This window comes from Paroedura picta, chromosome 15 (genome assembly GCF_049243985.1).
Source record: "Paroedura picta isolate Pp20150507F chromosome 15, Ppicta_v3.0, whole genome shotgun sequence".
In the NCBI taxonomy this organism is placed as follows: domain Eukaryota; kingdom Metazoa; phylum Chordata; class Lepidosauria; order Squamata; family Gekkonidae; genus Paroedura; species Paroedura picta.
In genome coordinates this window covers 18,853,218-18,881,021 of record NC_135383.1, presented here as the reverse complement: position 1 = coordinate 18,881,021, position 27,804 = coordinate 18,853,218, and the positions used below count along the sequence as shown (strand labels likewise).

General features: G+C 43.2%; 3 protein-coding genes across 13 annotated transcripts in view; 2 read left to right on the top strand and 1 right to left on the bottom strand.

Moving 5' to 3' along the window:
- The window catches only part of LHFPL7 (LHFPL tetraspan subfamily member 7), a 77,516-nt gene extending 76,027 nt beyond the window's left edge, over nucleotides 1–1,489 (top strand). The window contains exon 3 of the mRNA XM_077311817.1: nucleotides 255–1,489. Within this exon, the coding sequence (XP_077167932.1) occupies nucleotides 255–481 (227 nt within the window). The 3' untranslated portion in view covers nucleotides 482–1,489. The remainder of the gene's footprint in view (nucleotides 1–254) is intronic.
- A 9,620-nt stretch (nucleotides 1,490–11,109) lies between these two features.
- Nucleotides 11,110–26,212, bottom strand: SPATA22 (spermatogenesis associated 22). Of its 9 annotated transcripts, none has more exons than XM_077311693.1 (9): nucleotides 25,988–26,212; nucleotides 23,077–23,136; nucleotides 21,521–21,649; nucleotides 19,388–19,448; nucleotides 19,087–19,182; nucleotides 17,934–18,285; nucleotides 14,787–14,916; nucleotides 12,640–12,737; nucleotides 11,110–11,715 (listed from the first exon to the last, which is right to left on the bottom strand). In XM_077311693.1, the coding sequence occupies exons 2-9, from the start codon at nucleotides 23,117–23,119 to the stop codon at nucleotides 11,524–11,526; spliced, it is 1,101 nt and encodes a 366-aa protein (XP_077167808.1). In that variant the 5' UTR covers nucleotides 23,120–23,136; nucleotides 25,988–26,212; the 3' UTR covers nucleotides 11,110–11,523. The 9 variants fall into 9 exon arrangements, with proteins under 9 accessions (XP_077167808.1, XP_077167814.1, XP_077167815.1 ...); XM_077311699.1 differs by having other exon boundaries at nucleotides 23,077–23,133; XM_077311700.1 differs by having other exon boundaries at nucleotides 25,998–26,212.
- The window catches only part of ASPA (aspartoacylase), a 24,123-nt gene continuing 17,940 nt past the window's right edge, over nucleotides 21,622–27,804 (top strand). The window contains exons 1-2 of one of the 3 annotated variants that reach the window (XM_077311687.1): nucleotides 21,622–21,640; nucleotides 22,732–22,859. In XM_077311687.1, the coding sequence (XP_077167802.1) occupies nucleotides 22,829–22,859 (31 nt within the window). In that variant the 5' untranslated portion in view covers nucleotides 21,622–21,640; nucleotides 22,732–22,828. The remainder of the gene's footprint in view (nucleotides 21,641–22,731; nucleotides 22,860–27,804) is intronic. The other 2 variants (XM_077311688.1, XM_077311690.1) reach the window with 2 other exon arrangements.

The following is a 27,804-nucleotide window of genomic DNA, read 5'->3' as shown; positions in this document are numbered from 1 at the left end:
TGTAGATAGCTATGAGGTCACTTGTCCAAAATATTACAATTTTTGGCTATGACAACAACTATTTTTTGTCTGTGACAGCCCTGTATGTTCCAGACCTTATGTCAGCTCAACAGTGGTGGGTAACTGGGACTTTATCAGCCACTTCTGATCTGTGACTGTATAAATAAACTTGACTTGACTTGAAAATCCCATTCCAAATCCTAACGCTGCCTCTCTCTCTCTCTCTCTCTCTCTCTTTATCTTCTCCCTTCTAGTGTTCATCATGGGCTCTGGGCTTTTGGTCTATCCTTTCGGTCTCGGTTCTGCCACCGTGCGGAGACACTGTGAGAATTCGAGCCTCTACTATGCAGGAGACTGCCAGATCGGCTGGGGGTACATGCTGGCGATCGTCGGCGTCATGCTGTCCGTCTTTTTGCCGTTCTTCGCGAGATATGCACCAAAAGACCACGCCTCTCCAACGCCGATACCCACGATTTTATAGTATTTGATTTGTACCTAACAAGAGAACGGTTCCGTCTGCAGCTGACGGCTAGCAGAAGGATCAAAGCACTTCCTTATTTTTTAGCTGTGTTGCTAAAGAGAGAGAGATTGGATCAGACATGACAAAGACTCAAGGTGCACTGCTAAGTCTTCCGTCCACGTGACATATCCACCACTCTGGATCTGCAGCAAGGTCTGAGTGACTGTCGAGAACACTGCGGTGATCGTCTATAATGGCTGAACGCTTCCGAAGACAAAAAAAACGAGAGAGAAATCTGTGTGTGTCCTCCAAATATCTGTCTACCTCCCAGTTTCTTTTCTTGTGTTTCGAGATCTTTTTGTAGAGCCTCACCTCACTTTTTTATACCTTATTCAATGTCAGGACTTTTTTGAACCCGGGCGTTTAGAACCTGATGGGGCTATTTTGTTAGAGTTTATTTATACCGTAAGTGCAGAGCTTACAAACCTAGTTTAGTAGAGGCGAGCTGTGCGCTATGGGGGCAGGAATGCACCCCTTCTGTTTTGTTTTGTAAATTGGTACAAGCCAATAATGTGCCTGAATATTGAAAATGGACAGGCGCACCTTTTTCGTAGGGTCAAAGCATGACTCTCCGGACCAGCTACTACACGATTTAGTTCGTCTTTGCCCCAAAGAGGTGTGTCGGCTTCTAAAAATATTTGGCCAATATTCAGAGGGGGCCGTATCAGATTTTAGCTGAACATCTGCCTGGCGTTTAGTCAGAACATCTCAACACGTCTAGCCCTGACTCATCTGCTGTAACTGGTGGTAGCAGAGAAAGGTCACACTCAACCCTGAAGAACCTTACCCAGAAGGTGCCAGGAATTGACTCGGGACCTTCTTCACTCGGAGAATCAGAGCCTTTTAGTCAGAGCAAGACTTTGAGTTCCACAGTGTCCCGAAGTCCTGCTGCGTATATTCAAGGTTAACCTTTGATTAGTCACCAAGAGCAGGGGTAGTCAACCTGTGGTCCTCCAGATGTTCATGGACTACAATTCCCATGAGCTCCTGCCAGCGTTTGCTGGCAGGGGCTCATGGGAATTGTAATCCATGAACATCTGGAGGACCACAGGTTGACTACCCCTGACCAAGAGCATCTACTGTGGAGAAAATATTAGTATCTCTTAGTAACCACAACAAAGTTATGAACACATATTATCTTAATAATTCGGTAAAAGGCCCAGGCTAGCCTGATCTCATCAGCTCTTGGAACCTGCAATAGGTCACTCCTGTTTAGACGTCGGATGGGAGCCCACCAAGAAAGACCAGGGTTGCTACGTAGAGACACGCAGTGGCGAACCACCTATGTTTGTCCCTTGTCCTGAAAGCCTCATGGGGGTTGCCCTAAGCTGGGTGTGACCTTCCACCACTAGGATGGCTGTGCCCTAACTGAGATGGCCAAGACAAGCATGTTCTCATTAGATCTCAGAAACCGAGCAAGATTGCCCTTGGTGAGTTCTTGGGTGGGGAGCCACCTAAGAAGTCCGGGCATGCTGTGCAGAGGCAGGCAAACCACATAGAATCACAGAATCAGAGTTGGAAGGGGCCTCCTGGGCCATCTAGTCCAAACCCCTGCACAATGCAGGACACTCACAACCTTGTTGCTCATCCACCGTGCCGGCCACCCTCTTGAACCTCTGAATGACTCTTGCCTTGAAAATCCTGTGGGGTGGCTGCAAGTTGACTGCAACCTTGATCGCACTTGTCCCCCCACCCCAGAGGCTTTTGAAACGCATTCTTAAGGCATAGAATTATGGGCTTGCGCAGGACAACGGATATGTGGGTGCCGCTGAGGGCATTTGGCCTGAACCCCAAGCAAAGAAGCAGAGAACCCTCCCCCTCCGTAAACGGTGTCTAGTCCCGATCACTTGCCGGACACATTGGTGTACAGATCCTACATTTAACTTTTTTTCTTGGGGCTTCCGTGAGATAACTTGACCCCGTTAAAACAGCACCCCTTTAAGCAATAAGTATTAATATAACAGCGTGGGTCTCAGCCCTGCGGTGCGTGAAATGCCGGCTCGCACGTGGTCAGCTAAGGCCCTTCGGCATGCATCTCGCAGGGGACGCTTGCGAGAATCAGAGGAGCTAAGCCACTTATCTCAGAATGCACATTGGAGGCCTGAGCACGAGAACTCAGCTGGTCAGAGCGCGGGAGATGGGGAGGGGGGCCTCTTTTCGTGTTAAGAACTGTCTCCGTCCATCAAATGGGGAAATTTGGGGTGGGAGGGCACAGTTGATTTTGCTAGATTTGTGAATTGGTTTTAGGGTGGCTGAATTGGTTTTAGGGAGGGACTTCAGTAGGGTTGAATACTATGGAGTCCACTTTCCAGAGTAGCTGTTTGCTCCAGGTAAATTGATTTCTGTCACCTGGATAGGAGGGAGCCCTCACCTGGAGGTTGGCAACTGTGCTCATCAGCGGAGACGGCTGATTCTGTCCTATTGGGACAAAACCTCATTTGAGAAAGGAAGGGAAAAGCGGAAGGTGTTGATACCTGAGAGGGGGCCCGAAATTCTTTTTGAGCCCGTGGGCACATGATGGTGGGTGCAGCCACAAAATGGCTGCTGCAGGAGGCGGAGGCAACCACAAAAGGGGGGTACAGGAAAGTTCAGAGAAAAGGATGGGGGGGATCGCTTAAAAACTAAAAATCAAGTGTGGGTGGGAAGGAAACCAACACTTGGGGGGGGGGCACTGCCCCTGAAACGATATTTAACCTGGAAGCAAATCAGAAACCCTGTTGGGCAAGGCCACACCCACTTCCTAAGAACATTTGATGAGCACCATGAAAGGGGTTGGTGGGCACCACCTTGGGGACCCCTGAACTATGTTAAGAAACACACCATTTGCCTTAAATGAAGCACGAAGCAAATGGATCCCCATTCAGACCAAGGCCCCCCTGCCTTTTAGGAGTTCTCATTTATTAGAAGCAGAATATCCCCCCACACACACATACTTTGCAATCAAGTCCGCTTTGTGTCTTGCCACAGGGCTTTGAGTCAGGCAGGATCAGTTTATGAACATTGTCTGGATCCATTGGTTCTGTTGCGCATCCAGGAGGTGCTTCTTTGCCTGTTAGGGAGCCCAGCTCTGCGCCTGCCCTCCCACAGAGAAATAATTCCCAAAATGTGTTTCCCGAGGCCACAACTTCTACATTATTCGCGGAACTGTCTTGCCTTCGGTGGGGAAGAGAGGGCCGATTCTGCCTTTCCCTGCCTCGTGTCTTATTGTTTGTCTTTGACCGTGATAAATAATTCATTCCCATGCTATCGTTCAATCGCTCCAGCTCCAGGGATGCAGCAGGATGGGAGAGGCCTGCCTGTTGGGCCTCTGCATGACTCACCCCTCTGGAATTCTCAGGAGGCCCACCCAGAACAGTGACTCATGCAGAGACAGAAAAGACTCTTGTGCCCCCCCCAAGGATTATTTTTAGAATACAACCCCCACATTTTAATTCAGCCAGCTACAACACATGGCCATGCTATCCCTAATAATTAGGGACAGTACCTTTTTATTGTTGTTGCTGCTGCTGTTGTTACCTGTCCCTGGTAAATCTCTGTCCCTCATTTGCCTCAGATGTCTGCATTTTAGAACCTTGGTACAATGTTGCTAGCAGACGCTTTTGAGAATTCCCTGCCTTCAGGGTTCTGCTTCCTTTCAGCATCCCCTAGTGTAGCATCTCTGAGTGGGAAATGGAGGCCTTTTGCCTCTGGCACATGTGTGCTTGACTGTGCTTGCAGAGAAACACCGTGTGGTGTGCAGCCTTTTTGCACCCTGCGTAGGGTTCAAACGATGAGAGCATTTTTATCAGGCAATTCAGGTTTGGAATCATATCGTTGCACAAAATGAATGAGCCCCGGCTTGCTTGTGAATCTGCAGAGTAAATTAATTCACCTGGCAGCTCTTAGGAGTTGGAGACCTGAGAGCAAAGGTGAGTTACGCATTGTCATCCATAACCTGGTAATGCTCTCAGAAATTCAGGGAGCTCTGTACAAAGCATCCCTGTAATGAGAGGGAAGCTCAGAGGAGCTCTGTACATGATTTGAAAGCTGGTGTCATATCGAGGAAGAAGAGTTGCTTTTTGTACCCCACTGTTTATTAGTCAAAGGAGTCTCAAAGCAGCTTACAGTTGCCTTCCTCTCCCCACAACAGACACTCTGTGGGGTAGGTGGGACCGAGAGCCTTGAGAGAACTGGGATTGGCCCAAGGCTGTCCAGCTGACTGCAGGTAGAGGAGGAGCAGGGAATCAAACCCACCTCTCCAGATTATACGTCACCGCTTTTACCCACTACCCCAGCAGACTCTAGAGGGCATCTAGATGGAGCTCTGTACATGCTTTGGAGCTATGTAATATAGTGGCTGAGGCTATGATTCCAAAATACCTTGGTTCGAATCATGTCTCCCATGTACTAGAAAGAGGAAGACGATCACACCAGTGCTGGAACAAAAAACAGATAATTGGTGCAGAGGGAGAATTAATTTTAATTTACTCCTTAGATCTTCTATGTGTTTTGTGGATGTTTCACCAAGGGTACCAGAAATAAATATAACAATAAATAAAGGTAAAGGTATTCCCTGTGCGAACAGCGTTTTCTTGGCAGACTCAATACGGGGTGGTTTGCCAGTGCCTTCCCCAGTCATTACCGTTTATCCCCCAGCAAGCTGGGTACTCATTTTACCGACCTCGGAAGGATGGAAGGCTGAGTCAGCCTTGAGCCGGCTGCTGGGATCGAACTCCCAGCCTCATGGGCAGAGCTTTCAGACAACATTTTTGCTGCCTTACCACTCTGCGCCACAAAAGGCTCTTATAACAATAAATAAGGAACCTTAAAAGCTCTGATTGAAAAATGTCCTTTTAAAAGAGCAAACTGAGCGTATAAGGAAAACAAGCATTCCAAGTCAAGCACCCCAGCGTGAAATATAATATTAAAGTTAATTCTCCCCGTTGTTGCTTGTTTTTTGCTCTGGTTTTGCCTGCAGCCAAACAGAAGGTCCGAGGAGAAGGCAAATCAATACTCTCTCATGCCAGAACGATCTTGTGTCAATTTCTTTGAAAATAACCAAGCTAAAGAGAGGTCCGGATGCATTCTTGTTTTCAAAGTTTGCTCCTTTCACCAGTAGCTTGCTCCTTTTATACCATGGTGTTCACGTGGCTGGATGGAGTCACTGAAGCAGTCGGTGCGAATTTAAATGGACTCCGGGGAATGGTAGAGCAGGAGTAGTCAACCTGTGGTCCTCCAGATGTTCATGGACTACAATTCCCGCAAACGCTGGCAGGGGCTCATGGGAATTGTAGTCCATGAACATCTGGAGGACCACAGGTTAACTACCCCTGTGGTAGAGGACAGGAAGGCCTGGAGGATCATTGTCCATGGGGTCACGATGGGCCGGACAGGACTTCGCAACTAACAACAGCAACAATTCACGTGTAATGCCTAAGTTTCAGAGTCTTAAACACTTCCCTAGAATATCCCTTGACTGTAGGCTCAGTTTTCCACCTGGAGGAACCTGTGTAGTCGAAATACTTCCTACCTACTGATTAAAGTAGCAAATACGGAAGACGAGACGGCACCTGGACCTTGCATGAAATTGATGCAAGATCGTTCTGGCACGAAAGAGTATTTATTGCACAGCTTTCTCATTGGCCCTTTTGTTCGTTGGTGACTTCGTGGGATCGATGGGTCTTGGGTTTCTTCGCCCTGGTTTTGCCTCCAACATAAACTCACAAGGCGTCCTTGCCCCCCCTCCCCTTTCCTACCTTCGCCTTAATTTCTCATGCACGACACAAGTTGGCTAACACTGGCCTAGCTCGCCAAGGTTTTTGAGCCTTGGAAAGGTTTGTGCTGAATGGAAGTGGTATCTCCGTGGCCAGAAATTCAGAAAGAACGAATAGTTTCAAATTCTGAAGTCCGCCAGTTTACACCGGACGTGGCAAATATCCTCGGAGCATCTTGATAGCTTGGTTCCCTTGCTATCAATGGCTAAGGGCAGTTATTCCTAAATGGTGAATAAAGTCAGGGCCTAACAGAAGCAACTAACCATTTTGTTTTGTTTTAAAAATGCTGATGTAAGTGAGAGAGAAATGGGAAGCTTGCTGTCTTTTCTTTCCTAACCGACCGGTGCCTTTTAAACAGAGCAGGTGTACATGACAAAAGGTCAGTAATACACTATGAGGTTAAAAAAAAGGAGCCAGTGAAAACATTGTATAGTGTTGTAAAAAATGTATTTCTGTGTGTATGTGTGTGTGTGTGTGTGTTTTATCGGTGTTGTGCAATGTTTACAACCTCACGGAAATATTTCTCTAGGAAGGTAACTTGCTGGTGTGACCACGATCTAGCTTTTTCCAAAAACAGGGAATGAATACACCCACGCAGGCTCCATTGCACGCCACAGAGCTTATTCTGCTGGTGGTGAGAATTTGTGCATCGTTTTTTTTTGTTTGCCATTGGAAGGATATGAACAAATATCCTTGTCACCAAAACTGTTTCATATTTAAAACTGGTTTCTACAACTCGGTGCGACTGTTGGCGTTCCAAATTTTTTCTTTTTTAGAGTATGGGTCAGGAAACGTAGGAGAGGGTTTCTTTTCGTTTTATTCCCTCTGAAGCTCATCAACTGGCAAATCTTGAGAAGCAGGAGTCACGACCCCCAGGTTGAGAACCACTGGCTTAGAACATGCACTCCATGGCACGCCCCACTGAAATCCCTCCCCTCCACAAACCTCGCCCTTGGTGGGATACACCCCCAAGGTTCCCAGGTTTTTCTCAACCCAAAGTTGGGAACTTTAGGCAGGTGCCACCCTAAGACTCAGGACAGCCGCTGAGTGAGCATTATTGGTTTAAACCAGGGGTAGTCAAACTGCGGCCCTCCAGATGTCCATGGACCACAATTCCCAGAAGCCCCTGCCAGCGAATGCTGGCAGGGGGTTCTGGGAATTGTGGTCCATGGACATCTGGAGGGCCGCAGTTTGACTACCCCTGGTTTAAACTTTACACCATGGTTTATGAACAAGCTGTGGCTAGTCTTCTAGATTTAAGTAGCAAATCCTGGCCTGCTCATACACTGTTATATCTCCTTCTTGCCTCTTCTCCACAAAGAGGCTGTCTTCCTTGAACAAGCCAGCCAGCTGCAGGTATTGTCATGAACTGCAAACTGTGTATTCAGACATCACAACAAGCCACAGTTAGTACAATTTTAGGTTAACAAACCAGCTATAAACCCTAATTTTAAATCCTGATATGGTGCCAATGTACAAACCGTGATTTTTTTAAAAACCCGTGTACATTCAGGTGTCTCAGCTAACTAGTGAAAACCAGAATTTTTCATAATGGTCAAATGCAGCCTTAATGAAATCTAGCTTGATGGTGTGAATGGTGTCAGTGGTTGAAAACGGTGTGAAATTATTCTGTGGTCACTCCTCCACCTCTTGGGTTGATTTTATTTAGATATTTACTGACTGCCTTTTCCCAGACGGATCACATATTGTGGAAAGGAAACCTAAAATTGCAGTTGTTCGTGAGTGGAGTGTGATTGTTGGTGTGTGAATTGGTGTTAACTTTAATAACATCAGACACAGGTGGAGATCTAGGTGGCAAACTTACATAAAGACACAATCTCCGACTAAATCCAGAGTAGGTAAAGATGCATTACTAACTGCTGGGAAAATAACCGATACTTTGGTTGATGCTGATAAATCACTTTTTAAACAAGTACTGTCTGTGAGTTCTATTGTGCATAATAGATTTTTTTAAAATTACTTGTTCAGGATTCAAGTTTTCTTCTAAATATATATAAATATATATAATTTTTATGTGTAATTAAAAGCTGTATTTTCCATGAGTGTGGTTTCTGCATTTTGACTGTGGCTCCTTGCTTAGATAATTAACTCCTTCCTCCCCTATATTGGACTTGTTGCATAAAATACTTCCAATCATTTGAAATGTGAATTTTCCGATTGCCAACACTGAATGGTAATAAAACAGTTTCAGCTGTCAAGAGTCTGCTTTCGTTTGTCTGTCACTTCAGTAGAACCTGGCGTGTGCAGTTGCCTCCTGTTGTGCCACTCAACGCATTCATTTCACGTCCCCTTCCTTTATGCCTCTCGCATACCGTATCCAATTTTGTCCTTAGGGTCATCTAAAATAGTCCTTACGCACTGCACAGGTGATATATGCAGGGGCAAAAATTTCCATCAGGAGAAAAATCCTAAATAGAATTAGTCCAGTCGAAGCTCATTGATTATGGTCTTAGACTGGAGAAAGTCCGAGCAGGGTTGCCCTGCAAGTGTTCAGGCTTTCGGTGGTCTGTGGCAGAACAAACCCCCCAATGCCACTCTCTTCCACCCCTCCCAGGTGTCTTGGCACCAGTGAGTATTCCAAGTCTCTGCCCTTTGACACGTGCTCTCCCAGCCTACCTGACCCTTGCTTTTCTGTTCGTATGCTGCCACCAGATGGCTTTGTTAGGAATTGCCTGAAGAGCTAGCACTCAAAGCTTTCTTCTGCCTTGCTGATTAAAGGCTCCACCTAGTGCCCTGTGACCTAGCAACCGGTTTCCACGGGGATGGTTTGCTGCACCTGCCTACTCTTCTGTTAACTAATTTCATCCTTTCCTTTGGCACGCTTTTAAATAGTGTATTTGAACAATGGACTCTGGGGAATGGTAGAGGAAAGGAAGGCCTGGGGGATCATTGCCCACGGGATCGCGATGGGTCAGACACAACTTCACAACTAACAACAACAACAATTTAAAACAGTGCAGATGTATGTGGTACAGAGCAGGGGTAGTCAACCTGTGGTCCTCCAGATGTCCATGGACTACAATTCCCATGAGCCCCTGCCAGCAAACGCTGGCAGGGGCTCATGGGAATTGTAGTCCATGGACATCTGGAGGACCACAGGTTGACTACCCCTGGTACAGAGAGCAACTACCAATTTTTGAAAAAGAATGTATTAAAATGAATAAGTCCAAACACATACTCTGCACATCATCAGACTGTCAAAGAGGACAAAGAAAACGAGTCAGCACATATTCTTCTGTCCCTCCAGTCTCTGCATGGCCCAGCTGGTCTTATTCTAAGGCAGGCTTCTTAAGCTTAGCAACTACAGCATTACCATTATATTGGCAGCCATTAAGATGGAGCCCAGATGTGAGAGCTTCTTCCACATAGAATCATCCCAAAGAATCCCTTCAGCCAAAGGATGTTCATTTGCTTCCTCACTTCCTTGGTGGTTAAAAAAAAAAAGCCTCCAGGAAGATACCTTCTAACCCCTTGCATACCCCTAGTCTGTCCTTCCTAATTGTCAGATTCTGGTCAAGGTGGGAGCTGGCCATTTAATGGCCTTCAGCTAGAGATTCTTTTGCATTTGCAAAGCTTTGATAGGTGGTATTTGCTAGACCAATTGGCAAGCTTTCAAATGCTTGAGAACAATTTGACTTCTGCTCCCTCCCTGTCTTCTAATTGAGAAAAACGTCTAAACCCAGTGTGGGTTTTTTTACATACCTCAAACCACTAAATAAAATGCATTTTCCATATGATCTTTATATTTATTCTGATTAGCAGTCAGTCAAGTATTAAGACGTTTTCTTCGATGGAGAGGTTTGAAGTATTTTGAATCTTAAAAAATTACCCACTGTCAGTTATTTCTTCATCTGTGTCTTCATATGCGGGCAAGCCAAAATGTGCTTCTGATTTGGGACCCATTCAAATCGCCCTACATGCTGGCCGTGTTGACGTGTTCTGTGGCCTCTCTGCTCTCCAGGACTGGTGAATATATCTACTGCAACTCTATTCTCCCTTTATTTTCTTATCCGCTTGAATGCTAGTGTGCTAGATATATTTTTGTTAGTTCCCTTCCAATAAAGATTGTTACTATTTTACTATAGCTACTTGTTGTCTGCCTTGAGTTCTAAAGGATGTAATTACCTCGTAAATATTGGCAAATGATTCATTTCGCTACGTTACCAAACCTCTCACAAAGCAATTTCCCACTGCTGAATATATGTCTTGGGACACGTGCATATGTGTGTCTGGTAACACTTCCTAACCTTAAAAGAAAAAAAAATAAAGTTCATATTTGTGTATTTGTGTAATGTTAGTGGATTACTGACAAAACTAATGCAGAGTATATAAGAAGACATTCACTTGAGGCTGACCGACTCAGAACATCTGCTGGTCCCCCCCCCAGACGCCCCTTCCATAACTGAACAATTTGATCTCCCCAAGGGCATATCAGTGTTGTTATTCATGTTGTGCTGTGATTGTTATTACCTGATATATTGTTTTGATGTTCTATGAAATTTGTGCAACGTTATAGATTGTCATAAAGTTCTATGTAATTTTGTGCAACGTTCCACGTAAACTGCCCGGAGTCATAGGGAAGGGCGGTATAAAAATACGAATGAATGAATGAATGAATGAATGAATGAATGAATGAATGAATGAATGAATGAATGAGGAGTCTTCCATATATACAGTTTCCTGAAATCTATAAAACTACATTCACAAAAATGCAAAATGGAGGGCATACAGCCCCCCCACCCCAGGTCACTCCACAGTACGTTTTCAATGTCATCAAGAAATCACAATTGGTTGTTGGTACCAGGAATCTCTCCAAAAGATAGCACTTTATTGTTGCTTTAGATAAAAGTAAAAATGCATAATATAAATTATACTGTATTGCCCTCCCTTGAGTGAGCAACTGGGCTTTATCCAAGTGCTCCAGAACCTTTCCAGATGCCGGTCTTCTTCCATGAAGCCATGTGTTGAAATCAAATCTGAGACCTTACATAGGCCAGAGGAAGTTAGTACCAGACCGCTTGTAATTGTAACAGCAGGAAAAACTAATAAGCAAGTTCCGTTTAAAACAATCAACAAAAACGCCTTTATTTTTAGGCAGCATATAACAATACAGCTGACGATAATAATAAAGCTTTTCTCTGGTGCTGCCAATAAAGAGTTCTGAGCATCTTTCCATTGGTGTCATATTAAGGTGTCTCTCTTTCCTTCATTGGTTTCAGCTATGAACACTTAAACTTCATTGCTTGCTTTCACATATTCACCCATCTCAACATCTGCAATTCTGACAAAATCTTGAAAGGTTTGTTGTTCGGGGACACTGGCTGGTCTTACGGAGACGCACCTGAAGAGTTTCCGACTTGTGTCATAATTTCCCACACATCTATGGGCCCGACCTCGGATTAAACGTGGGAGTTCCCGGTCCTGGTTTCAAAGGACGGTAAAAAGTTGGTTTTGCTCCCTTAGTATAAAAACAAGCTCTTTTTTAACAATGAGTGCAGAATTACAGGTTACAAAACAGCTGTATCTGGATGTCTGTTCCCATTGTAACTGGATGTCTGTGCCTATTGTGATTGATGGGATAAATTGCTTTAAGCAAAATTAATTCTGGTTAATTAAATTCTGTTTAATGAATTAAACTATCTGTTTAATCTAATAAACTGGCAATCCTCAAGCAGTGCCTGGATCAGGGTTTCTCAATCAGGGATTCTTGAAACCCTGAGGTTTCTTGACGGTTCTAGAAGGGTTTCCCGAATGGGTGGGAGTTAATTCATTTGTAATATATTTTTTAAATTGGTTAAACAGTTATTGGGGGATATGACCATATATGGTCATGTTGATCTCCTCCCCTCAGTGGCCAGTGATGGGCCTGGAGGGAAGGGGAAGGGAGGGGAGGGGCCCCAGGTGGACTTGTACACAGCTATGCTTCTCAACCATATTCTGTACGATTGCGCCACTGTACGATTGAGATTCTCAAAGCCTGAAGACTGTTCCTGGGGTTTCTCAATGGTAAGAAGGTTGAGAAAGGCTGGCCTGGATGAACACTTGTCAAGGATATTTCGGGTTGATCCTGCAGTGAGCAGGGGGTTAGATTGGATGGGCCCATGTGGCCCCTTTCCAGCTCTATGACTCTATGAGCAGAGATTGTTTAGGGGGGATTCTGGTTATGATTGGTAATAATCCTTATGGCCAAACAAGGAAGGAAGAGTTCCATTGCCAAGACTCCATAATTATGTATAGAATTTTTTTTAAATGTTACATCTTTCTTTGTATATCCGGGTAATGTTTTTGCAGTGGAATTAGAGATACCTTCTTTACATGTCCAGGTTACATAAGGAAAATACTTACAATCTCATAGAATACACAAGAGACACTCTCCTTCCCATCTCTCAACAGGAAAGTCTTTGCACCATATAGTCCAGGGGTAACGGCAGAATCCAGGATACCTAAAAGAGATACAGAGAAGAATAGACAATGCAATTGTTATTCATCTTGGCCTACATTGTTTTAGTGGTAAACATCTTTAGACTATTTTTTAAAGGGGATCTAAACGGTGTTCTAATCCCACCTGTTACCTTCATTATTTATGATGTATTTGGTTATATAATTATGATAAGATCCTGCTATATTCCCTCTGTCAACCAAAAGTTTATTTGTAGTAATAAATTGCCAGCTGCACTTTGCCAACATATTTCTACCCATTGTTTTGCTTGGTTTTTTTTTATGTCTTTGTATATTTTTAAGCTCTAATTCTAATTGTTTCACTAATGTGTCCTTTGTTGGTTTTAAAGGTTCTTAAGATGTGTTTTAATTTTACATGTTCTAATTAGTTAGCTGCCCTGGTGGCCCTTATGAGGACAGAAGGCAAGGTATTAAAACTCCATATGTTTTGAATTTTTGTATTTAAAAAATTTCAAATTCTTGTGTCAAATTTAAGATCTTGATGAGACAAAACTGTTGGTTTCTAACAACAAAATTTGAGTCCAATGGCATATTTAAGACCAACAAAGATTTATTCAAGGCCTGAGCTTTTGTGTGCATGCATACTTCCTAAGATTTTGAAATAGTCCAAAAAATAAGGGAGATGTGATGCAATGCCGGAGTGTTACACTTGCTCCTGTGGTAATCCTGGACAGAATATGGCTCCCTTGTGAAGCGCCCAGCCTCCTGGATGTTTACAGCTCGTGTCTCCATGTCTTTTAAATTTTGCCAGACTATGATAATATCCATAACGGATTTTCGTTGCATTTTTCATTGTATATCTTAAAGATTTTCCTTATGGCTGCTGCATAAGATGTTTTGGGGGAGGGGGCATCATCTACGTATGGAACTGGTGTCACGGTAGGTAGTTGTGAATTTCCTGCATTCTGCAGGGGGTTGAACTAGATGACCCAGGAGGTCCCTTCCAACTCTATGATTCTATGATTCCAAGCTGTTTTATGGAAATGTGGCTGTCTGAGAGAAAGGAATGCTCTGCCACCTAAGGCCTGCTGAGAGACAAAATATCCTTATCCAGGAGAGGCTGCAGGGCATTGTGCTGCTTTGAGCTGGAGCTATAGGCGACAGCCAGTCATGATGTCTTCTGAGCCTGTCTTGTACTAGGCAGTTTTCTGATACCAGCCTGTCTTGGTTGATCTGTTCCTTCACTTTACTACATGAGAATCATAATCCCAAAAATGTCTGTCAAAAATCATTCAGGTTTTGAGTTCCTGTCCAAGTGGAACAAATTGAGTTGTAACATAGATTGTACTTAGCTGTAGGCAGTAGACTGCGTAGTGTACTCAGGGGTGGGAGCTGGAAATATGTTTATATGTAGAATTTGTAGACCATCCAACCACCTATTTTTAAACCAGTCTAAATATTAATCATGGTACAGGAATACGAGAGCATGGTGCATGGCATGTGGCATGGGTAGGTTCCTGTGTCAGGATAATAGCCTTCCAACTGTACAACTGATTCTATGACATTACACAAATTTCTGTTTGAAGGAACCCTTCCAGCTTTGCATGACCTCTGAGGTCATGCAAAACTGAGGTCATAAAAAGATGGAGGTCATACAAAGCTGGAAGGATGGGCTGTGGGCAAAAATAATCCACTGACAGAATACACTGACAGAGTGTTCAGGCTTTATTTCTCAGGTTATCTCCCAAATCACTTAAACCATGTGCTATTACAACTGAGTGTCTTCATCATTCCTGCCACAAGAGGATGGGTAAGCCACATTCCAGGTGAGAAGAAGCAGTGCGAAAAAAGTGGCACCATTCCACAGGAGTAACTACCAACACATAATATTATGTCTTTCATTTGCCCAGTGTGAAACTGGCCCTGGATCGCTCTCTACTGGGCTATCCACAAATGAATTTTCGGGTGACGAGTATGACTACTCAATAGTGCCTCCTGCTCAAACAATCAATGAAGTGATTACAACATTGAAGGAAAACAATATTAGTCTTTCCTGGAAATTCCAGAGAATGCCATAAAAATATTGTTCTTACCTAATACTTCAAACAACAGTGGTGCTTTACTGGTGTACTGGGCCCAGTGCTTCATACTCTCAATGACAGCAGACAGGATTCGGAGGGAATTGTCCTTTTCTTTCAGTCTGAGTTGATAGGATGGCGCTTTCTGTCACATGGAAAGAAAGTCAAAAGAACTTGTCAGTGAAAGACTTGGGAACGTGTGGATTTTTAGGTGAGTCCGCATCATATTTTGATACTTAAAATGATCATTATTTGGACTTCTGCCTCTGAATCTTGTTTTTTATGATACTAGAGGCCACATGTGTGTGTGACAGTGGATCGATCTTTCTGCCTCTCCTGTGCACAGCAATTTTGCCATGTTCAAGCTAGTGACTCCAGGGTAATTTCACAGCCTGATATTAGGACTGCTGTACCTCCTAGGCAACAAATCGTTTGATCATCATTTCTTTGTAACAAAGACAATTTTCTATTTTTCTAGGCACAGTAAACATTATTTTTCTGAAATCAGAAATGCTACAGACATGCTGGAAAGGCTAGACTTATATAAAATCTATACCCCACGTGTTCCATTACAAGCAGTAATATTGATCTAAAGGAGCAATAGTTTTTAATTAAAAATAAATGGGGGAAGGTAACCTTGATGTTTGTGTTTGCTTCTTCATGCCATGCCTGGGATAGAAGGGACAGAAACATTTGCATCTGTGGGTGAGGCAAGTGGAACAGTTGTTCATTTCTGCTCAAATGACTGCATCTAAGATAGCCATCCATTCCATTATGAATGTGACCCACTCCTGATAAGGCTGCTGTCTTTGCTTTCTTGAAGGACTCTTGAGATACGCATACAAATAGGGCTTGGTCAGAGAAGAAGACCTCCAAAAGTGATCCTGGTGAGGACTGAGAACGCTTCAGGAGGCACTGAAATTGTGAGGGCAGGTTAGAATCCATTAAAGCGGGACAGGGAGGATGGGCGACTGGCTTGCTAGTACCCCTGAGAATAGGGGACTTCAAAAATTGTGCCCCCCCACTTTTGTGGGGCCCTCACTTGTGTATAAGTAGTAAAGGTTAGATCTAAGCAGACAATTTCCACCAATTCCTCCTTCTCACAGCAGACCCTCTTAATGTCATCCCTCATGGCCCCCTTATTCCCTAGGATCAGAACATGGTGAGCAGGGCTTCTGGGGGGTGGGGGTGGAGCAGGAAACCTCTATCATGGGGAAATTTAGCTTTGGATCCAATCGTGTAGCTTATCACTGGTCATGTTGCCAAAGTGTATAACTGGCTTAGTAGATAAATGTGTTAGGTCCTCAGTACTCAGCAGTATTATGCACTGAGCAGCATTTCTTCAGAAGCTCTTTTCTTGCCTGTGATGTGCAGTGAGACTCTGTGCGGCTTTGTCAGGGAATGCCCACAGCCAGCTGCTTTGTAAGCTAGGAGCAGAAATTCTTTAAACTCCCTGCTCCTTTTGAAACTTCCATGTCTTTGTGGCTTCTGTGACCAGACCACCCAACCATTTGACACTTGGGTTTGATGAGAATCTTCTACAGTTGGTTCAGCTCCCTATGATGTTTTTTGCAAACTTGTCAGGGGTGGTTGTCCTCTCATCCAGATTTGCCTGTGCACACGTGTGAGTTGGTGTGGCTGAATTACCTCTATTGCTGCTATGTGGTGGGTGAACAACTGGCAAAACTAAGCTGCAGTTCCTAGGGAGCGGTGCCCACAGACCCTCAGTGTGCAGGGGGTTGAACTTTATTCATTTACTAAAAGAAAAGCCCATTGTATAAAAAATACAACAGGCTCTAGCCTCCACCCCACCTCCCATCCGGACAGCCCCGCTGAGAGCTTGCCAGGTTGCACTAGGCTGGTTGGGGTGGCGGCAAGCTCGAGTGGATGTCCCCTGCCTGCCCCCGCCTCCCACCCAGGCAGCACCACTGAGGGCTTGCCAGGCTTCAGCAAGGCTGGTTGGGGCAGGGGCGAGTTCGGGTGGACGCTCCTTGACTCCCTCACCACCCACCCAGGCAGCCTCGCTGAGGCCTGGTGAGGCTGTGGCAGGGCTACTTGGGCTAAAGCTGCCATACCTGACTGCCACCTCTTTGTGCAGCTGCAAGGCAGAAGTTGATGCAGTTAGAGGTATGCCATCCCCTGCCAGATTGGTGCTCTAGGGCGAGTGACTCTCCAGGGCTCCAATCTGGTAGGCGATGAGTCGCAGCTCCTCCCACCTTCCCTCTCTGGTTTTATTTATGGTGCAGATGCAGATGTTTCCATTTGTATGCTGCCCTTTCCCAGGGGGCACAGGTTGGCTCACAACATAATCATAAATAACACATAAAATCATATAAAATCAATTCGACCTACAATTTTTAGCATTAAAATTATTAAATCATAAACAGAATTAGATTTCAGATAGGCCACCTCTTTAGAGAGAGAAGGCACATAGGTATACCTTTTGACGATCGGGGTTGTTAGTTGGACGTTTTAAGTAGGGATGTAATAGCTCTGTCTTACAGGCTCTGCAGAATTGTTCAGAATTGTTCCCATAGGGCCCTGATCTCATTCAGCGAAATGTTCCATCAGGTCAGGGCCAAAAATCTTATGAACTTTGACAGAACATTCAGACAGACAAGTTATTTTCCTCCTCAAAAGCTCAATGAAAGAACTCATAAATACCAAGTAGGTTCTAAATTGATATAAGCGTTATTAACCTGTCACTACTTTTTCATCAGGAAATTTGACCTTCTGTGTGTGTGCACACAGAGTATGGTATAATTTAAAAGCTCCATACAATGTTAGATCCAGACTAATTTTTTTGCTAGCACTACTGTTGCAGAACACAATTTTCTGTCTTGTCTCCTCCAACTGCAGAAATGCTGTTCTTGGCAGACATAGGACCCTCAAGATCGGCATGAGATGCAAAAGGGGGGTGAGGGTGGCCTACAGCAGGAAGAGGGAATTGGTAGAAATTACACTTTCCATTAGCAGCAAACAATCTGGATCCAGTCCATAGGAAACAGTGGTTCTAAAAATGGAAAGGCATCTCTTTGGCCAAAGCAGTGCTGATTTTCTTGAGTGCACTTAAATATTTATTAGTCTACGGTTGCCTTAAGAAGCTGTAAATAGAGGCAAGTGAGTTAAAACAAAAATCAACAGCTTGTGTTTAAATTTTACCGTCATTGTTTTGTCTCCTTGGGTATAATCAGTATTTTTCTCATTAACTTTCTGTTGATGTGGATTGTGTTTAAATATATATGATGCACTTTGACCCGGTAGGCCTCTCAGCATGTTATTTGGTAGTCCTGGCTGTTGCGCTGTAGATGAATAACTTTGTCCAGCTGTTCCTTTGCTGATGATTTGTGGTGCTTTTGGAGGGCCAGGAAGTTTCCGCTGACATGATCCTGTCTCTGTTATGCAACTGGGGCCACCCTCCAGCTTTGGAATCTTTCTGTTTTCTGTTCTGCCTCCAAATGTCACACTGTCATTTCTTTTCCAAACGTTAGAATTGGCATTTTTCTCCTCTAGCCTGAAGCGAGATCGTTTGATATGGCTTAGTGGGTGATGGTCTGTATAAGAATCTATAGAAATCCTACCATTTGAAATCCTCCCCCCCCCCATATTAATCCTAGGAATAACTACAGCATCTACGATCATGTTCATCAGAGCAGTGTCTCTGAAGACAACTTGAATGACCCCACATCAACTGTTTGAAACTCAGGAACAAAACTTTGATTTTGATCTAAATGTGCATCTAGTTCCTCCCTCCATATCTATAAATGTCTGTGTTTTTCTGCCACAGCTACAAATGGAAAACTAGCAGAATACGGAGAGGTTTGAATTCCCCTGCCCTTCCGTTGCCATGTTGACTTTCTACTAGTAAGGATTTTTGTAAACATAGGGGAACATTCCAAAATGTGACTGTAGGCAAAATGGTACATTCCACCTCCTCGTAGGCACCTCATTCCCATACAAGAGCGGGCCAGATCTTCAGTATCTGAATCCAAAAGTCAGATGTGTGGATCATAGTTAACCAAACTATGAATCCCATTAGACCTTGGAAGCTAAACAAGTCCAGCTCTGGTTAGTATTTGGATGGGAGACCTTGAAGGACTTGGATGGAATTCCTCCTAAGAACACTGACACGGAGTCAGGAAATGGCAAATCATCTCTGAACATCCCTTGCTTGACCACCAGAAAATACTTGAATCTCCTGACTATATACTACACACGCCATATGATATATAATAAATAAGTGAACCAAAATTTATACCAGTTCAGGCTTATGTACTCAACTGTAAATGGATACTTTATGAAAATTGGTACCAACCTCCAGTTGTTCACGTTTCTTCCTGCACCTGATTCAATGGACTTGGATGGGGTTTGTTGTTTTAATAGAGGAGATGGCATAGAAAGCTCTGTTGGGCTTCAAAGACACAATATTAGGAGTTTGCACTGAATAATATTTTTAAAAAATATTTTTTATTTTTTAAAAAAAATATTTATTTCCATAACTGTTAAGATCCCACGGAAAAGTAAGATTTAAGAAATTAATTTCAAGTATTGAACTGTATTAGTATAATGGGATAAAGGAATTAAGAAAGCTAACATGGGATTTCCCCCCTACATACTCAATGCCTGTTGTTTTCTGTAGCTGAGTTGGTTCTGGCTTTGCAGTTTCCCAGCCAAAATCTTTAAAAATCAAAAGATATGGAACAGTTAATGAAACACAACTATGCAATCTTGCAATACCTAATTTGAGATCTTGGGAAACATATGTGTTTGTGCTTGTGTCCCTTTTCTTTGGTTATTTGCAATGAATTAATTTGGTCTGTGCCTCTAACAGGGACATACTCTGTCTCTCATTCTCAGTGTATCTCTTGTATCTCTTGCACGTGCAGATATACCCACATATTCTCACATATGCACAAAGAGCATTCCCTTACATTTTCTATAGTTGTTCAAAGAAATCTCCAAGTGAGCACCATGCATGATCACTAAAGCACTGGCCAATGCAGCGCCTGTCATTTCAAAGAGTGCAGCTGCTGAGCTATATTTTATTGAGGAACTTGACAGGCAGTTATGTTTTTCTGCCTTATCGAAACCACTTAACTTTTAAGTGGATATAGGTGAGGCATTTGTGGAGTAAATGAACACAGCATCCCCAAAACAGACTAGAGCTGTCAGAACCTGTAGCCGTGGTGGGGACGGGAAGTGTTGTGTTTACAGTCTGCTCAAGAACCGCAGTGTGCTAAAGAAGGATTCTAATGTGACCAATGAGTGACTTGTATTAGGACTCTGTTAAAGACCAATCGGACAGCTCAGTTAAGGGCCAATCAGGTTCCTTGGAGGGCTAGGTCAAATGTATATAAATTCCATGCATTCCTGTGTTTGCTGTTCTAGTTGGTGTTGGTATTGACTAAAGAGCTGTTGGGTTTGAAGAAACTGTGACTGTGTCTTGCTGAACCCACAGACTTAATAGAGAGGCCTGACCACATCAGGCTAGCTGGGACGTTATTCTCTGTTTTCATTTGTGGGTGCTGATTAGACAAGAGGTCTGCCTAGTCCAGCATTCTGTCTCTGTCAGTGGCTGATCAGATGCTGTACAAGGAGAACCTGAAGCTGAGAGCTGTTGTCTACCCCCAGCATCTGGAAGATCAGATGTGTGTTCCTTTGGAGTAGAAAAAGGTAAAGGTATCCCCTGTGCAAGCACTGAGTCATGTCTGACCCTTGGGGTGACGCCCTCTAGCGTTTTCTTGGCAGACTCAATACGGGGTGGTTTGCCAGTGCCTTCCCCAGTCATTACCGTTTACCTCCCAGCAAGCTGGGTACTCATTTTACCAACCTCGGAAGGATGGAAGGCTGTCAACCTTGAGCCAGCTCCTGGGATTGAACTCCCAGCCTCATGGGCAGAGTTTTCAGACTGCATTTCTGCTGCCTTACCACTCTGCGCCACAAGAGGCTCTTCTTGTAGAAAGCAGAGGTTCAAATTATCTGAATAAATAGAAATACACTGCCTCCAGACATGGAGGTTCAACTTAGCTGCTTGTGGCACCATCCTCTCCTCTCATAGAATAATTATTTATAAGCATCTCTCGGTATAATTTATGGGGACAAAATTTGAGTCCAATTGTGTTGCGTAAACTTTTGAGTGCATGCACTCTTCCGGGCAAAAGCTCATGCCTTGAATAAATTTTTGCTGGTCTTAAAGTTGCTATTGGACTCAAATATTGTTGTGATACTTCAGACCAACACGGTTACCCACTTGAATCTATAATCGATGGGTTCCTTTTTTCTGTATAAGTGGGCACTGAGGAAGTGGAACACAGTATACTGTGGCCTTTAAAAAAAACTGGATCAGCAATTATTTTATGGTTGCACATTACCATTTTCCCAAGCCAGCATTTTAAAGGCACAAAGCAATTGAAAAGTAGAAATTCATTCACAAAGGAAGAGTTCCCTCCTCCCCTTTTAACCACAATAGGATTAATTCTTATTACAATAGTTAGCCATTTCAAGCCTATGAGGCAACTTTTCTCCAAGAGTATGATAATCCACTAGAAAATGCTCCTTCCCGTAACAAGGAAGGACAGCACAGAGAAAAAGGGCACATTTAAAGACACTTAATTTTTGAAACGAAAAATATGCAATACTTTTGACGACTGACACAAATTACACTGGAATGTTAGTGAATGTGGCAACTAAAGTAAGATCTACTGAGATAGGAGTTATGGAGGGGTGATAAAAAGCTGAACTCTGTGTACCTGCTAGCAGAGTAGAAAGGTCCAAAGTATCTGCTGCGTTGCTGGTACTTGGCTCATTTTTAAGTGGGTTCGAAGTCAGTGGTTGCCTGGTTCTCTTTTTCTGGTTGAACAGCGGCACAGGTAAGCAGCCTAAAAATGTGGGTTTGCAACGTAATATAGAACTGGTAAATGGTTAAATTGAAAATAAATTTGTTATCTCAGAGCACATACCCCAATCCAGCAGTTTGCTGCAGATGAGGGACAATGAACCACTCATGAAGCCCCCTCCCCCACCTCCAAGACCTGTGCCGTTCACAAAGAAGGAAGGATGACAAGGCTGGACTGGGAAAGGGAAAATGGCCCTGGAGTGAGTCCAGCTGCACCTCTGGAGAAATTCAGCTCAGCAACAGAACCAGTGGTTCTGGCTCTGCTTACAGCAGCCTGCATGACTAGGAGCTCCATACTGGATCAAAGCACTCATGGGGCTCTGCGTTGTAGTTTAATTTCCTCTCCATATATTCTGAATTGTATGCATGAGTAAGCAGCCCAGATCGCCCAGCTTAGCCTGAACTTGTCAGAACTTGGGAGCCTAGTAGGGTTGGCCACAGTGAGTACTTGGATAGGAGACCACCCAAGGAAACTGAGGTTGATGTGCCAAGGAAGCCACCTCTGCTCATCTCTTGCCATGGACAGTACTTCCATGAATCCACTGTGACTTAAGAACAAGTACCTCAATACCTTTGATATGTGATGTATGAGCCATCTAATCTATGCAGAGGCTGTGGCTCACTGTCAAGGCATCTGCTAGGCATACAGAAAGGTCCCAGGTTCAATCCCCAACATCTCCAGTTAAAAGGATCAGGTAGGAGGTGATGTGGAAGACCTCAGCCTGAGACCCTGGAGAACCTCTGCCGGTCTGAGTAGACAATATTGACTTTGATGCGCTAAGGATCTGATTCAGTATGATAGCCCCACACGTTCATGTGTTGTTGCATAACTCATTCTGCTGCTGCTTGGCATTGGGAGATCGCAATGCATTGCCAGTGGGCATGACCTTTTCACAGGGACATGGTATTTAAAAAAATGCATGCCCTGCTGTAAAGTTTCTACAATTTGTAATTAAGGAGGCAGTGGAAAGAAGGGGAAAGACAATAGCTCTGTTCACAAGTTGCAGTGAATATCATACAATCTGTGTAATATACATTTGATTTTTTCTTTTTATGAATGTTCAGTAATTCTCATGTTGCAGTCGCTACATGTATAGCTGAACATTTGATTCAGACCCTGAATTTATCCAGTGACTAGTCCCTGGTTTCATCGGTAAGGTGAATGCGTGTTGGCTGTTTCTTGCAACCTACAGGTAGGATGTAGAAGCTTTCACTGTAACATATGAATAGGGCTATAGTTGTGGGGGGGGGGGGGATCTGCCTGCCCAGACATTTTGCATCCTGGCAATTTTTAGGCTATTACAGCCGACTATTCTTAGGTTACTACAGTCAGCTAGGCCCATGCCTTATGAGTCACAACAGCATGCAACTGAGTAATCTGCAAATTTAGCACTAATAAAGTATCAATACCTGCTGTAGTACGAGTTGAGTTGTCTGTGAAGTTTCTCTTCATTTTCTTCAACACATCTACTACACATAAAAATATTTTTTGAGTATCCCCCTGTTTTTCTTGATGCAACATGAAGGTAGCTTTTAAACACTAATGTAAAACATTAACAAAGTCCAATGTAGTTTGTAGCTAAATCGTGCTGAAATTGCTGGATGGAAAATAGAATATATACTGGGAAACCAAGTTTCTCATCTTCTGCCTTGAAGCATTGGAATAGAGAGACCTGTATGTAAATCTATATCCAGCCACAAAGCACACTTGGGGACCATAGGACAGTCCCTCCCTCTCAGCCGCACCTACTTCACAGGTTGGTTGTGGGGATAACACTGAGGAGGAAATAACTCTGCACTGCTGCCCAGATCTCCTTGGAGGGAAAGGCAGGATGAAAATCAAAATATATAGATGTAGCCAGCATATTAGCCTTTTATTATAGAATGATGATGCAAAAAAGTTAAATTCAGCATTGCAAATGGATTTCCTGTCTAGAATGCTGAGGTGTAAACTCCATTTACTAACTGTATTTGTTAAAAGGGGAACAATCAGAAAATCTGTTCCTCATTAACAGTCAGCATTCATGATGTGCTGAAAGAGGAAAGTGTAAGATAATTGAACCTTTGCAACCATGTTCAAGCCATAATTCAGGATTAATCATTACCACGCTATTATGTAATCAAGCCTTTAATAGCAGTATTATGCTCATTTTAGAAATCAGTCTTTCATGGACAGGAATATTTTAATTCTATTTTAATTCCATTTTTACCCAACCTGCCCCGAACTTCAAGAAAGGCATAATAAAACATGTTTTGTTTTTGTTTTTAAGTTCAGATCACCAGATAAAGACTGTCCTGTTATTCCCACACACACACCATAGTAGTTTTGTGAAGTAGATTAGGATTAGATAAGTAGGCCAAGAAGGCCAAAATCACCTATGAGCCCAAGGTCTCAAAGCTAAGAGGGGATTTGAACCCAGGCATACATGGTCATAGTCTAAGCATTTATGCCACACCGGTTTTCTAAAACTATACAACAACGTAAGCCCTTTTGAGCTGTCACATTTTATCACATGTATGGTAAGAATGCACTGAACATGATCACCCTTTCATCTGAAATGGGCAACATTCGTATTTTCAACTTCAGTACATGTGAACCAGAACCTGAGGTCTAGTGGTTTATGGAGATGCCCTTTTCTGGAACAATGCTTAAAACTGGAAACATTCCTTACAGCAGGGGTAGTCAACCTGTGGTCCTCCAGATGTTCATGGACTACAATTCCCATGAGCCCCTGCCAGCAGGGGCTCATGGGAATTGTAGTCCATGAACATCTGGAGGACCACAGGTTGACTACCCCTGCCTTACAGCAATAGTTGGGGCCAATGAAGATTTTACAATATAACATCTTATTGGCCTCCTCCCATAAAACTCAGAAGAGATCCCCATTGGAACCAATAAGACTTCAAGGGTTATAATATCTGCATCGATTACTGGAATCGTAGCCATTTTTGTAATTTTAATTGCTACTGTTTCAGTGTTTAAAAATGAGTGTTGTCGTTGTTGTTATTAATGTTGTTGTTGTTCTTATTATTTAAACCGCCCTTTTCCAGCACTCAGGAGTGGTGGTTATATACATATAAATAAATAAATAAAATAGCTACGAAGCAATTCTTAGTAGAATGGCAGAGATAGAAAATTAAATGATCACGTAGCTTGGGGAAGGGACAAAATCTCTAGGTCTAGAGAGACAAATTGTGTAACACACTTAAAATTTCACACCTGTGTGAACAAAGGGCCAGGGGAGCCCTAAACCAATTTTTTCCCCAATAGGTTAATAAACAGCCTCAGGTTGTTAACCAAGCCCTGTTTTTTTTTTTAAACCATGAGTTAATAGTTGCCTCTTTAAAAAATCAGCATCGTCATACTTTTATATGCAGCCTTGGGCTGAAGATGGGGAAGGAACCAAACAGGGGTGTTTCGGAGAGAGGAAATCAAGGGAAGGCCCGTGGAAGAAAAACAAAACACAGACCCAAACTCATGAGGAGAAATTACGCTAAGGGCTGACGCTAGTGGAAGGCTGAGGTAAAACAGACCAGCGTCAAGCTACATTAAGAACGGGCAGGAAAGTGCCCAAATCCTTCAGTCAAGGATTTTGAGGGTGGCAGGATCGGGATACGGCCTCTAAGCCATTTGGCGGGAAGCTAAAAGTCAAGACCGGTCCTGATCCTGAAGTACTTTCTCTGCCTGAGAGAGATTTCTGTCAGGCGGAAAATGTCGAGTAAAATCTCCAGCTTCGTTTTCAGGAAAGGAAGGCATTTCGGATTTACAGAGTGCGGGATATGAAGAAGGAAATTAAGGGACTCTCCTTCAGCCTACGTTTGGCTCTCAATGTTGAGAGGAGCCACCATCACCTCCTGAGGGGGCAAAGATGGCCTCCGAGCCAAGAGCTGTGATCCATTGTAAAAAAAACATGGCTGTCTGAAACGCCAACTGCCTTTTCTCCCCTCAGTCGCAGGGCCGAGATGCCCCCTTGCTGCTTTTGCTTCTTAAATTCTTTTTTGTTCCTCACCATCCCAGTCTACAGAGTTAAAATGGATGCCTCATTCTTTTAAAACAGCCCCATTCAGTTCTGCTGAACCACTTCAAAATCCTGGGCCACAAGGGGAGGTTGTTTCAAAATGGATTTTTAATAAATAATAAAATCCACACTGGCCCTTCCCAAATCCTCCCTTGAAACCTCTTGTTCTGGATAACTCTGGTCAGACCTGATTCAGATATAGGTGTGTGCTTAAGAAGCCCTGACTTGACTAGTTAGCTTTCCTATATTGGATTGTTAATTGCAGCGCCAACTTTATTTAATTATTATTATTTATGTATTACGTTTTCATACCGCCCTCCCTTGCGGCTCAGGGTGGATTGCAGCGTGGATCAGTGTACAAGTTACACCACAACATGAGGTACGGTACTTCCAAAAACCGCACTCAGCAACTTGTGTCAACATTGCCAGACATTCAAACTGTCAACTATAAACTGTCAACCATATAATCATAACCATTTAATGCAATCTATTGCTTAACAGACTGGCCGGACTAGAGATTGCCTTGCAGTATATCTGGTGGGCGTATCTGATGGGAGGGGAAAGAAATGTACATTTAACCGAACCACAAGAAAGCAGAAAACATCATGAAACAGGGTCAGAAGTTTGAACTGGAGTGGGAATTTTTGAGTTGAAATGGCAGGGAGGCAAAAGTGGGCAGCACCTCTAAATGGCTCTATGCTTGACAGGTTTGTACCCTGCACAAACACACCTTAAAACAAATTTAAAAAGCTCACAGTAATCACAAGTAATATGATCAAATAAATACAACTCCTGGAAGGCATTCTCATTCCTCTAGCGTGCTTCTCAAGGAAATCAAAACCTTTGAGCATTTCTGTCGAGATCCTTGACTTATGTCGCTTAATCAACCTGGAAGCTTTTGATTTGTTTGGTGTATACAAACAAACAAACCAAGCATTATTAGAGAATCTTGCCTGCATTTTATCTTTTTATTAAAACAATAGCTATTCAAACTTTTAACACGGAGTAATTTAAAAGAATATGGATTCACGTGGGTGGTCATGTTGGTCTGGAGCAAAGGAACAAAGTTTAAGACCAACAAAGTTTAATTCTGGATAGAAGCTTTCATGAAGAAGTATGCAAGCACCTAAAAGCTTATACTCAAACTTTGTTCAGTTAAAAGAATACGGTAATATCATTCACTGATTTAAAATAGGTCATCAAAGGAGAGCAATTATTTGAAACCAGTTAAACTTTGCTGGTCTTAAAGGTGCCCCTGAACTCAAACTTTGTCCTATTGCTTCAGAGCAACACAGCTGCCCACCTGAATCTATATGAAGAAGTGTGTGTGCACATGAAAGCTTTGGTTTTAAAAGCGCCCCTGGATTCAAACGTTCTGTTGCTTCAGACCAACATAGCTACTTACCTGAATCTTCAACTAAGCAGGTTATGGGCAAGAAGCAACTTGAAAGAAGATGCTCCAGATGAATGAAGGTTAACGTGTTTATAAGTTTTCAAAATCATCTCCTAACAACATCTATCACACCTGATAGGGCTCACTTTTTTTTTGGCTGATTCATTATAACTTCAAGCACCATACAGAGGTATTTTTGTATTTTCTTAAAATATATAAATGTTGTGTTAAGTAATTCTTGCTACTTTTTATTACAACAGAGGGGATCACAAACAGGGGTAACATGTTCCTTTTTGCATATTAATTAATCAATTAATTAATTATATTTATATACCACCCTCCCCTGAGGCTCTGGGTGGTATATGGCTATTCATTGGATTCCAACCAAAACACCGATCTTTGAACTATATCTACTATATTTAGTGGAACGTTCTTGCACCTGGACCCAGACCTATCTCTATGGATATGAATTCTATTGTTTCTAATCTACTAACAGCTGTATTCTTCTGTTACTCCATGTTCTTTCTTCAAGGCTATTCTATTCTAGCTTTCTGGACTGAGTTGCTGGACCCATAACGCCAGCATCCTTCATGATCTTTTTAAGATGTCGCCAGCATGATGCTTTCAAGGCAAGTGAGAAAGAGAGGAAAGGATCCTCTGTAGATCCTTTCTTGGTGCTCTACAGCAGGGGTAGTCAACCTGTGGTCCTCCAGATGTTCATGGACT